At 35.7% G+C, this 14270-nt stretch overlaps 1 protein-coding gene across 1 annotated transcript in view; it reads right to left on the bottom strand.

Moving 5' to 3' along the window:
• Positions 1–12585, bottom strand: part of LOC117335226 (rhodopsin-like) — an 85468-nt gene extending 72883 nt beyond the window's left edge. Inside the window, exon 1 of the mRNA XM_033895216.1 lies at positions 11804–12585. Within this exon, the coding sequence (XP_033751107.1) occupies positions 11804–12493 (690 nt within the window). The 5' untranslated portion in view covers positions 12494–12585. The remainder of the gene's footprint in view (positions 1–11803) is intronic.
• Between the last annotated feature and the right edge of the window lie 1685 nt (positions 12586–14270).

Below are 14270 nucleotides of genomic sequence, written 5' to 3'. Positions count from 1 at the left end.
TGGAATATATTCGTTTCAGGGAGAGTACGATTTGTTCATACGGGTCTACTTATGGTAGTGCTGCTCAGCTGGCATCCCAACAGGTCACATATTACACGTCCAACAAGCTGAACGTAAAGCAATTAGTAAGATATACTGTTTTCAAAGAATGATATATCTCTGTCAGGGGACTTGTCTTTCTAATAGGGATGAATGCTAATAACAAAAGTGAGGCAGTGTCGAGGGAAAGTTCAGAAATCTGTAAAACTGCTTTACGATATATGACTAAGTAGAGCCGCAATCGTTATTTGTGGTGTGTTAAATAGAAGCTTTTTTACTTTGGAAACTATTAATGTTGTTTCTGTTTAAAACTATTTTTCATCATACTCTGGTCCTAATGGTATATCTTTATGTTAACGGTTTGTTAAGATTACCAAACTATGTTTTTATTGATTAATGCATGGTGTTTCTATGCACAATATGCATGTTTGGTGTTGTCATGTCCTGTATGCCTCAAGTGTACACAAATTACTCGATCAAACGGAAATAAAAAGTCATGACCAAGTAATTCGATTCTTTATTCTAAAAGATGAACGGAGGAGTCGGAAAATAGCGGAAATTTGGTCATCACTCATAAAATTGTGCAAAATACATTCAGGAAAATTAAAATGAAATCATGACAACTAATTCACACTAACGTCTTCAGTTTTAAGCTGTTCAGTTTGTGCTGAACTTATTAAATTAACATGCTACCTCCATTAGCATTACAGGTTACACTTACAATCCATTTGGCTGTCCCGTATATCATCACCACAACAGAAAAAATTCCATTGCAGAAAGCATTCCATCGAGTGTTTTCGTCAAGCGAAAGAAGAGTATATGCTCCGTTAGTATGATTTATCCTTGTTCACATTTAGATATATACAAACATTCCATTAATATATATAACGAGGATGCTTAAACAGAAAACTAGAAATACACAGAACGTGATTGTTTTAGGGATTTCTACATTCAAAGTGATAGAAAGCCATGTCTAAATCCGAAAAAGATCAGTATTCTTTTTTTACTGCAGGAAAGGGAGGAGAAGTGTTATTGACTCGATATAATTAATTCATTTTGTTTACATATAAGGTCTGTTTCAAAATAGTAACGCGAGATAAGTCTTAACATAAACCACAGGTACTCACCTCGCATGTCAATACACACAATATACATTATATCATTAGGGTTAAGAACTCCATCGGCCTAGTGAAGCGAACTAATTTCGGGAAAATTGTGACTGTCGCCAAATTGTTCCAGGTATGTCGCTGGAACGATCTGATTAAAATACAACTCTTCAAGAGATTTTTTTTTATTTATTCATTTATCAGATTGGTCGGTAGGAATGATCGCATTCGACAGACAGCTATTTTTTCTTTAATTCGGTATATGATTAAATACACATTTTGCCGGAGACTGTCGTTTGGCTTCATGAATCATTGGGAAATGGTCAGTGAACAGCACACTCTGTCAAATAACACGGTTTCTAGTGGGTATTGTTTTTTTAAAATACGGCATGTCAGCACTTCAGCTTCATAACAATGAAACTTGGTTTGGAAACAAACTTACCTGTAGATTTTGTTTGTCCTCCCCTGTCCATCATAATCGCGAATTCTCTCTGAAACTATGCAATGTTTAAGCCCGTATATCTTATTTGTAATCTCAACGCTGATCAGTTATTTGGATCACGAACCAAATAGTGTTGAGACTACAAGTTTGTTACTTTGTTTTCTACCTAAGTTACCATTTTAAGCCACGCACTGGAGACTTTACCTGTTTCATGAAGTCAAGCGGCGGCTTGAATAATATACAAAATCAACGAAAAGTTGTCTGTCTGTCAATCCCAATTGACATATCTTGAACTGTTTGTTGACACAATTTTCCCGCAATTGGGTCGTATCATATGGCTGATGAAGTTCCTAACCTTGATTATATATATCATACATTTGATGTATTGACGGACGAGGCGAGTATCTCTGTATAGACCGGTATGAATACGCGTTTATTACCTAATTAGTATTGGGTCAAATACCATATCGGTATCCAGAGATACACTATGACTAGCTTGGGTTCATGTTGGTTTTTACGACGCCCTATCAATGCCAATTGTCGGCCTCCCCGTGTGCGTTCGTTTCATGGATGCTGCAATATGTTTGAGTGAGTCTTCTAGTAAAAATGAGGAAGTGATGCCAACTTTATAGAGTTACCCTACAGGGCTTACAGACGTATAGAAACAATTGGTTGTTAAGACCTAAATGTACATGTAAGAGAAATTGGGGGATTTTCAAAGGACTAACATGAATACCATCTACATATAAGTCTATAATACATCACATGTTCAAATTTATTCCGAATCGTTATCTGATGGATCAAGGTTCAGAAATAAAAGCAAGACATTTGTTGTCATGCCAACAGAGAATAGTGCTGGTCCAGCTAGTCATTTGATTGATCCAACTGGTCCACTTGAACATAAATGGTTTTTGGCCAATACATGAACGCGAAAACTTTTGCTAGATTTTATCAAAAGTAATTTGGTTACGCTTTTAACGGAATCCCTGCGTATTGGTGTTGTCTTTCGATAGTGGGCATTATAAATAGTACTGGTAGACTTATAATCAAATACAAATATAACCGTAGCAAGACTGACGGAGTTGCCGAAACTGTTCTTTGACAATTGATACTGTTAAATGGCATCACAACCATGTTTAAAGTATTTCATCAAAATATAAACATCACCGAGACAACGCTTTAAGAGCGTTTTGAGAAAATTCAAAGGGTATACTTCTATATGTACGTCATTTACATTCAAGCGAAGCCATTTCTGTCTCTGATTTGGGGCAAAGGTGACTTGTGTATAATTCATGGTTATCTAAAACGAGATATTCATTGTTGTGTGCTAAACTAATTACTTATATACTTGTATTGCACTCGTTAGTCTGTGAAGCCTGTCCAAAGGCAGACAAATTATCGAATGGATCGTAAATGTATGGTTTCCGACCTTGGTTATTATGCCAAAGGTCATTCTGAGTAATATGTAGATAATGGAACACAATTTGATTAACGTGGGGCATGCTGCGTTCCTGTAAAGCAGCTAACGTTCACATTGTCTTGAACCTGAATAGGAGGTAATTTAATGTTCCAATGTCATTGACTGTTTCCAAGATGTATAGCCCAATTTTTTCAAGTTACCAATTTGTAAAGAACACAAATCGCAAAAGAAAACAATCCTTTATCCAAAAGAATTATTTTTGTAGGTAATTTTTGGCACATTTTAGTCTGATTGTTTATTTGTGGTTCAAAGTTTTCTATGGGCATATGGGGACGCGTCATTTAACAGAATATAAATGAAATACACTGTATACCATGCCGATTATATGATAATGATTTTTGCTTCATTGTTCTCTTTAAATGATACATAGTTACATCTTATTATGGACTGGAAAAACGGCAGCACTAACAGTTTCATCACAGAGCCGACACATATCACCAGCCGATACACGTTACCAGTAGATACACGTCACCTGTCGATAAACGTCACCAGCCGATACACGTCAACATCCAATAAACGTCACCAGCAGATACACGTCACCAGTCGATAAGAGTCACCAGCTGATCTGAAACTCGCGTAACAGAACATTATGTTCCTATCAACAGTAACTTACTGTTAAAGCTTAACTCTCTGATAACGCAACCTTTACATGTCAACCATTAACTCGCCGTTAAAATAATCTTGATTTTTTTTAAACTGCTACGTTACTTCAAAATATGTACTCGTAAATACTGGGTGTCCTCGAGAACGACTATGTGGGGAGACGTGTTGATTGGTAATGTTTAGGTTCACAGAAACTGTGTAACTCTCTATATATATCTGTTGAAAGCAGACACTTAAAACATAATGGCCCTTAACGCGGGGATATGCGAGTGAAACAAATGTTGCAAGTGTTGTTTTTAATTTTTTATTTTATTTCACTAGATTGGATTACCAAAGGGTTGTAGCTCATCTGGTCAAAATTCTTTAAAATCCTTTATCTTCTGTATGAATGAAATGAAAATAAAAGTCTGAGGCATTATTGGGTGAAAGGAAACCAATTTTAAATAAATGGGTCTGGTATCCCAGGGGCTTGAGGAGTTGGATTCAATATAGAAAATATACCGCATCATTTAAAACCTTTCTTCTTCTGTAGAGTTGAAAAGAGCTGAACTCATTTGGCTCTAGTTTGGTCTTTATGTAGCACCGTTAAGCAAAGGGGAACCAATTAGGTATAAACGTTGGGTCTGGTCCCTAATGGATCTGAGGGTTGGGCCAAATAGCGTTTTGTTATAGTAGGATATCCTACCAAATGCTATAATAGATAATCTAGCTCACGGGGAAATTCAATCCGGTTCAAAGAATCTGAACACCATATACAATTCCTAATATAACACAATCGGATTAAATGGATGCTTTAGGTAGAACAACTGTAATCTGAAAACACAATGTTTTTTCTCAAGTCTCATGGGGAGATACAGCCGGAGCTGCCATTTTGGCGCTGACAACATTTCTTGCACTGTTCTACCACGTACTCATTTACAGCTGAAGGCGGCTGGAACACAATAGAGAAAAATATTTTGTTCAAGAAAACGACACAGTGCACGTGCCGGGACTCGAAATAGTGATCCTTCGGTTACGAAGCGCTGCATACTACCACTAGACCACCATGCCCACAGAAGAGCTTTAAATGGAATTTGTAAATTTGTAAAAATAATGTCGGAGGTAAACAGATGAAAACGTGTGTTTTGTAAGTATAATCAAAACAGTTTTGAGAAACGAGTATTTTAACCTTCCTGAACCATGTCAATTAGTACAGTACTGTACTAAATAATTTGGTAGGTCATAACTAAGTTATAACAAGGATCTGGTTTCCTGAACGTTCCATCAAATCGAAATTCATAACCTTAAACTTTTCCATAGCAAGGCATTAGAAGTTAGGGACAATTTATTGAAGGAACTTTCCTTCAATCCTATGATGCCTTTCTATGGGACATTTGAAGTTAAGAATTATCTTTAAGTTAAGTACTGTTAATGAAGCTGATGCCTGGTCATCCTTACCCATGTATTTATGAATTGAAGATAATAAATATAATATCTTGAAATATAGTTTTATTGACCGACGCAGTGCGATTTCTAAGATAATTGTTTCTGGAGGGACTGTGGACACTTTGGTTCCCTTCATTTATTCTAATAGATTTATTAATATTTTTTATCACGCATAACACTCAGTGAGAGAAAAATTAATTGTGTTAAACATGTTTCAAATGTAGATAGAGATACCATGCTTAAGAAATACTCTAATTTACTTCAGTACATTGGAAAAAATTAACTTATTAGCGTATAACATTTAAACTGTCCCATTATAATTGGAGTCTAAATAGTAAATAGGCTTAATGTGTGCCACGCGTATGTTGAAACACCGTTCCCGAAATGCTCGGAACATGTCTATCTTAATGGTTTGAAGTTTACAGTAATGACAAGATGAATGTTCAAGTAAATTATACGCTAAGTATCTTTACTAAAGTGCAAAGCATACAAACCGCGGTACTTCTTGGTTTTGAAACTAATTACTTTTACCAATCGATGTTCGATTTAATGTCATGCATTCGGATTAAACCCGGTTTTCAACCGTGCGTTAAGTACATTGCGTAGACACCTGACATTTCTCATCGTGGAAGTGATCACGGACCGCTGACGATTTCATCCTGAAACACTGTTTAACACCTCAAATATATCACAGAAAGAGGATATAGAATAAACAAATGCATGTAGTGTCATAGAATATCGGATAACAACGAATATATACAAATAACATCCCAAGCATATTTCTTCATATTTGATTAATGTGTGCTTATTTCTGTAATTTCTTTGTTGTTGGTGGTCAATGCTTTGTTTTTAAGTGTTTGATGATGAACTAACTAAATCAATTTGTAGCCAATAACAGCATAATATTGATGCCAAAATCGTGTTGTGTTTTTTTTTCCTATGGCTATGAAGCTATATTTTGATTTACGCATGGTTGTACATACAATTAAGTGATAACATAAGCAGGAAAGCAATTGCACTACTCCCACAAATGCGGAGTAGTAAGTAGCATTTTCAGACTGTATATGTCTCGCTCAGCGGACAGAATCCAAAGTCTTCCTCGTAGGAGCAAACTGGAGGTCAAAAGTGAGGCAGGGTAAAACGAGATATCAGGAAGAAGAATACTAATATACGGATGATTTCGACAATCGCTCCTTTATGAACTTATCGATAACAAATCACAGTACTATATATTCGTTTTATTTTCAAACATTGGTCGATCTATTCTTTTAAAATTTAACTTTAGGGATGATACCTAGTCAGAATCGAAAGAGAACACGAAACTAAGGATGTTCTATTTCCTCATCTTTCTTTACCTCCTAATGTCTCCCTTGACAAGACCTTACTTTCGGCCTTCAGTTGAGCGTTCATCCATATGAGTATTGCATTGGGATCTGGCCCCTGGCCGTAAATACAAGGGACTATATGGTATTTGCAACTCCGTCTTAGCTTTCATTTTTAGGAGTGGGATGGCTAGATCACACGCCATCAGTATAATGCGACCGGGTGGAGTGTCCTGCTAAGTCTCTTCGGCGGTATGCGTCAGTGACATAGCACTTTTAAAAAGGCACCAGTTCCGCGCTGTCACAAGAAAACAAACAAGAACATATATCAGCATCACGGGCATATTTTTTTGCAAACAAATGAGGCTGTCTATAAATTACCCAAGTTGTTGATAGGACCTTACCAATACCAAACCAAATGCAATTTTTCGGATGTTTTCTATCTGGATTTGTTTTTTTACCTTGTTTCCACTGTTTACGAAGGAGAGGCGCACCCTACAAGATAATACTGTCTAAGAGTGGATTGCTTGCTGCAAACAAATTAACTTGGTCTCCGATGGCAGCTTGCTAAGTAGTAAGTGGTTATCAATGGCTTTGATTACGGGCTGTTGGCAATTGACAAGCAACGTACAATGTGACGAACAGTAATTCGCTTAAAGATAAATAAAGTGGTTAAATATGTTCTCCATTTGTCAGACCAGTATTACTGAAGTCGGAGCTGACAGCTGATCTTTCCATATTGGTTAAGTGAAGTATACAGATAATAGACATCTATTGTTAGAGGCTAATTTGACGGAATTGCTGAAGGATGCAGGTTATTAGTATTGGTGTTTGACCCTTTTAACACAATAATATAATGAAAGAACGGTGTCAACAGACAGACAGTTTAAACTTCAATTGAACTTAAATGTCACATCTGGTCAGATTCTACTGAAAATGCATGGTCGAGTATTTAGGAAGAAATACATTTATAAAGAAAATGAACGATGAAATGAAGAGCATGGAATTACCCCCAGCGTCTGCTATTGGAGAGAAATTCGCTAGTCATAAGGAGAATAAAATGCACTTTGTATTGTCAAAAATGATAAATTTACATCAAATCTAAGTGCTTGGAAGCTATATTGAATAGTTGACATGATAAAAGAAAGTGTGGCACGTTGTAAAAGGCAAACAAAAGCACTTGCATGAGAAGTCTACGGAGTCTGGTAGACATCTGTTGAGCCGCTTTTCAAGTTATGACCAGAAAGAACTTGCAAACAACAACATTTGTATTTCTGACTATTTCTTTTCATGGTAACAGAGAATGTCAAAACTGAACGTTTGCCTACAGCAAATTGCAAAACTCCGTCTCAAGCCTGACAAGTGTAGCTTGACATGGCTCAATTGAATTTTCAGGTTATAACCCGTCAAAGCTCGGACAGACGGACAAAGCTTAATTAAATATTACTCACAATAATTTTCGTCAACAAATCTTAAACGTATGTCCCTCTTTGGTCTATAAGTAGTGAGCAAAGTATTAGGCACTGTAGTTTAGACATACATTTTACTGATATGACGTAAATTGGATATATCTTTCACAAATGTAGGTTTATTGTTAAGTATATAAAGGTAAATACAATCTTACCTTTGAGTTACTGTGAAGTTATTATGACCTAGACGATGTTAATATCAGCGCGATTTGTTTAGTTCTTAGCACATACAGGCGGAGACAAAATCATGGTATGAATTTCTGTATTAGACATTGTGATACTTTATCATTAAATAAACTAGCACGTGTAAACAATCATGCTGCCATATTGTAGTTTGTGTCGATCATAGTATTAGTGTTGAGCGTGGTCATTATAATGACACGTTGATGTTGTATTAAAATCAATTAGTTTCAAATCAGTTACAACTGTATTATTTAGAATGGGGTAAATCTCGATCTGCACTATTCCGACTTAATGTAACAGAAGACTCAGGGGAAATAGGGGACTAATAAGTTACATATTAAATATCTGTAGTAGAGCTTAGCAGATCAACACAGATCAAAGCAGACCAATTATTTCAGGACCCGTCACTAATTTGTAGATATGGAAACAGCATTCAGTTATTAGTAAATTTAAGACGTTATACTAGGTGATTCATTCCCGAGAAGAAGCGAGATGTAATACTGCTCTACAATCGTAACAGGTAGCAGTCATTTTACATCATGCGGGTTTGGTATGATTTATTTCTTTTATTTCAAGCGATTTTACGTCCTCAAATAAACGATACAGGTCAGAAATGACAAAGATAAAATCAGAGTATTACAATGGGTGTGTAAATAAAGTGCCTTATCTTAAATTTTACCTAGAACAAACCGAACGTCTAGTCTTATTCTAAGATCATCAAGCGGTTGGACGCAGCAGGTTTTTCTGTTTGATTCTCTTATGTCTTCCAATCATTTAATCATCCTCGATCCTGTATGGGACTATTTCGATGACATATAATGTGTTTGCAAGATGTTCGTTTGCTTAAAGTGATTTTAGAACGTGGCAATTTAAACAATTAACATGATATGTGTACTTGTATGTGAATGTCATGCTGGAGTTGTTTGCCCTACAATGTTTTGATTTACAATACAACATATCAAATACAACGTTCATACATATAAGTGATTTATGCTTTTTACTACCAATTGTTAATCATCCACGGTCAACCAGCATCAGAAAAAGACGATCACAAAACAAAATGTATCAAAATGAAACTAAAACGTTATAAAGTACAATTCGTTAAAATCTAACATCATTGATTACAAACAGACTAGTGGTAAAAAAATACGCGAAAGAATGTAAAATAGCTTAGTCTATACTTTACATGTGTAACAGGTTACATGTATGCCGGCGCTTTATCTAAGGGTTTATTTCACGACTGTAGTAGACTACTACATTTCGTTGTATATTGCATTACGAAAGGGGGTCAGAAAGATATAATCAAGCTGGGTACGCTATTGAAGAGTTCGCAACTCTGGCAGCGTGATAAGATTGATATGAAATTACTTTATAACTCGATGTTTGGGAAACCATACGTGTTCCAGAAGATTAAAAGACTAAATTTAGCATGTAAACTGAAACGGAAAATGAGGAATGTCTCTGTTTATACTTCTAGAGCTTTCAGTAAATATAGAATACAAGATTAATCTTATCAACAGAAAAGCGTATTTTATTGGATTAATTTTAGAAACAAAGAACATTCTTTATCTTAAATTTGTCGAGAAAATATCGAAATCGAACAATTTGACAATGGCCTGGGGACATTTTAATAACACAATATTGTGTGATTTTTCGTAATAATAAATGCTAAAATAAATAATTGCCCTTGATCTGTGAAAACAATTGTCCACATCTCCCAAAAGCATGACCAATATAGGCATCACATTGAATTCATGGCAATATAATTGCAATTGTGATCTTTTTTAGTTTGGTTGGAAATGTGTTTCTTTACCAAAACAGCAAGGCTATTCTCTGTCTAACCAATTGTCATTCAATCCAGTGATTTAGTTAAATTCCATTGTCTTGATTCTTTAATTAACTTTGCTTACTGAATTAGTCTTCTTGTCTTAAACAGGAACATGCAGCGTTTGTAAACGCAGACATTGATGATATAAAGTTATAAAATACATCTGAAAGACTCGCCTTATTTAGTTTTCTTTCAGTCAGGAAATAGCTTATCGCCTAATTCTATTTTCTTTCATTGAAATTGATGAAGTCAATCCGAAACTCAATTAAAGGAAGTGGTTTATATATTTTTCATTAAAAGCCTAGGTTGTTTATCCGGAAGATCAGTCTTCGGCTTGGCTTTTGTATCTTTTATCGCCATATTATCGCATTTAAGATAAATTGATAACTGTGCCCAAGAATGATGGGGGCCATTGACTGAAATGTTTGATCGTTACATAACACTGAAATGTCACTCCTGGGGACGGTAGCGCGATATCTCACCTGGTCTCATTATGCTTACAACGGGCGAGCCAGATCTTACTACCAACCTTAAAAAAGTGAAAGACAACAGAGAGCTACAAATACCATAATAGTGTAATTCCGTTCAAGGAGGGTGCCAGGGGACAGAACACATAAGCTTCTTCACTCTACTGAAGGCAAAGATGGTTCAAACGAAGAGAAAACGATAAAAGTTGGCTCTACCGATCAATTCATTTAGAGAAAGTGATACAATCCTAATGCAAGAGCATTGACTTATAGCTATGGTGTCGTGAACAGCGTTTCGATTAGACAATCTTTTAACATTTCCATATTTGATGAGTTTTAAAACAGTAATCAATTTGATATCAGACGGCATAATATGTTTCAAGCCATTGTACGCTTGTTTTAGTTACTACCATCTTATCATTTACTGTAAAAATAAGGATAAAACTGATATGATAGCTCAAATTATTGATATAATATTTTAAATGATTAATAAAATAGCTTATACCATTGATATAATAACTTAAATAATTGGTGTCATAACTTTAATCCATCCAAGTAATTTGGAACATTTGAAAGGTAAAATGCATCGAATCTGTAATCGTGTTCTGATCCTTCTTTACTTTCGTTAGGATTAGTATGGTAATTGCAGGTTACGGTGAAAATGAAATAACCATAATATGTTAAATTAATGAAAGTAATTTGGAACTTAATGCGATAAAAGAACCGGACGGTTGAATCGTGTTCAGACCCCGCTGTACTCTTGATACTAATTCGGCCATCGATGTCAATATTTATTCATTAAATAATTTAGTTGAAAGCTTTTTGTGGATCCGGTCCAAAAGGTTTTGGCGATATACTGTTAAATCGTTCATGGCTATAGACGTGGTCTGAATACAACGCCTACATGTAAAATTATTAAACATCATTACACCGAAAAAAACATTTCTGAAGGCTTCGCGTTTGGGAACTGTATTACCAGTATATTTATCAGTCGTTCATCAATTCAGTGGTGTCCAAAGCCTCCCGCCTACCTGTAGTAGTATTACAAGTACGCTGGAAGGGTCGCTGCTGCAGATGTGTTATAGTATTATACGATAGCCTGACTGTAGTGAATCCTTCATATCAATCCATTATCTAGAGTGACGTACTTTTCCACTGAGCACAGGCAGCGTAATACTTAAAACCGCTGGTTATATTTCTCCGTTGTATACTGCTGGAGTTACAGGTATGTGTCAAGAATAACGCGTATGTGGTTAACGCAACCACAACTATCGCCCCGAGATGAACCAACTGACGTTCAATCAATGGAACACCCCACTAACAAGTTGCTCTACATTGTATAAGGATATCACTATCAGCGAGCGGCGACAATTGTTTAATTTAACATATTTCAGAACTTTAAACAATAATGAACGGAAATTAAGTGTGTTTGTACTTACCAGAGCAAGAATACTGATGTAGACATAGGACATCACTGTTAAAGGAAACACCAGGCCTATCAGGAGAAGGGACACACTATACGATAAGTCAATAGGACTTCTAGAAGTCCAGTCTATTGAACACGATATATTTCCTCCTTCTAAAGTGTATTTGTTCCATCCCAACAAGGGATACGCTGCTAGAAGAAATCCGTACATAAAACATCCAAATAATAGGAGAAGAGTAGCTGACTGTGTGACGAGATGCGACCAGTGACATTTTACAATTACTATGTATTTTTCAAAAGACAGAACAGTCAAAATGGCGATTTGAGTTAAACCCAGTGCTGTCACGATGAATCCGTGGAATTCACATCCAAAACGGCCAAAGAGCCATTTTCGTGATATCGCCGATGCACCAACAAAAGGAACAGCCAATGCCGCTATGAGGAAACTTGAAATACACAGAGCTATCAGTAATATGTTAGGTCTAGTTTTCAACTTCCTGTGGACGAGAAACACGTATACGAATAATCCATTGAAAATGACACCTCCTAAGAAAACGGTGAACATGAAAATAGCTAAGACAGCATATTCTGCATTTGTTATATATAATGCGGATGTTGCATTTGAAAATTCCGTTTCCATATTCGTCACATTTGAAAATAAAGCTATGGTGGTGTTATTTATACCAGGCGATTGGGCATTCATGTTTAATCTCTCACGGCTTTCTTTAGAAGTCTCCGTTCCCTTTACATTGCTGCTGCCAAAAAGCAGGTGTGCAATTCCAGATGAAGTACCTTAACTGTGTGAAAGAGATATATGGGTTAATATTTATCTGTATTGGTATAGTCGCTCCTAGCTATGGAAACTCTGTAGTAGGTCATGATCTGAATTTAAAATATAGTAAAATCATTATCAAAGTTATAACGTTATTAGTGTAACAACACTATATTTGTTTCCGTACAGAGACGTTCAAGAAATAGTAACGATGATAAAAATAATTGTTCAATTCTATAGATATTTTTCAATCTGCTTGTAATAATTGAAGGCCACTTATGAAGCACGATAATGACATTTTGTTATATATTTTATGTAAAACGATTAAGTACTGTTGTATACATGAATACCCCTTCTTATTATCGACAAAGTAGTCTTTTTTTTCTTCATTATTTAGCATCTTTATCAAAATCAGATATAAGTTAGGCCTACCATTGTAATGAATTTACTTAAGGATATCGAATCTCCCTGAGTTTTGACTCAAGTTCTGGTTCATCTGATATAGTAGCCCTATATACTATACACTATATACGATAGTCGAGGCGCTATATCCAGTATATTAGCCATTAATCGTTTGGTTTGATATGTAGAGTAAGCAAAATTTCAAAATAATTCTGCACGAACTCATAAACAATAACTAAATTATGATATAAAAGATTACTACGCTTTTACTACGCTAAGAATGAAATAAAACAATAAAACCTTTCCATTTTAACGATATAAATATTCAAAATTATCATAAAATTATAACGATAATAGAGAGGCCTACATTGATGAACTCGATGAAGATCACTCGTAAAACATGTACAATCGTTATTGTTCCGTCAATATAAGGGTTGTTATCATATCCCGAGCGTTACGATATTATCAGAGACAAAATAAACTCCGGTTGTGATGTCAGCTGATAGCTGCACGTCTGATCGAAGAATCACATTTTCCCTATCCCTAGTCTACCTGTTGTAGGCTATAGCAGCCGATGTATCCGAGATATCACTGCTATGCTACACCACGCCGTACTTCGGCATGACTACCGCAGTCTGGCTTCTGCGAACATATCGTATTTATACATAAAGTAGGCTGAATCGATAATGTTGGGCGGGGTAATACTAAATGGAGCACCGACCAATAAATGAAGTGCGCGCATGCCTTCACACTATCTAAGAATGCAGAGGCTGGTCAATTTGTCATTAATCACGTTTCATTAAGCGTGTAAAACCGAAATATACATACATATATACACGTTTAATTGGAAGGAGGTGGCTATTGCTTTCCCAGTGCTAATTACCATTATATCTTTATGTTATAATACTATGTTGCTGTGATAGTGACGTATTTACAGGTATATATTTTTACAACAGGACAATTACCAGTGACCAACCGAACGTTAAATTTAACGGGAAGAATACACATACATGTATGTTGAATTCGTGTAGGAACTATTTCTAGACACTTTATATTTGAGAGATTCATTATTTGTATGAAGTATAAAGTTTTGATAGGCGATGTCAAAGGTTAAACCCGTATTCCATTCAATTTTAATCACAACCCCAGGTAAGGAATTCCATTGATAAGTAGTATAGGACACTAGGCCAGAACTATAGGTTAATGTAGGTTAAAGTAACATAATCTTGTTTCACCATACACCGCGTCAACTATGTGAACCCATGCCCTGAGTATGAATTATTGAGATATATTGCAAATATAAACA

This window comes from Pecten maximus, chromosome 9 (genome assembly GCF_902652985.1).
Source record: "Pecten maximus chromosome 9, xPecMax1.1, whole genome shotgun sequence".
Taxonomy (NCBI): Eukaryota; Metazoa; Mollusca; class Bivalvia; order Pectinida; family Pectinidae; genus Pecten; species Pecten maximus.
Note: the sequence above shows the minus strand (reverse complement) of the source record. Positions and strands in the feature narration are given on the sequence as shown.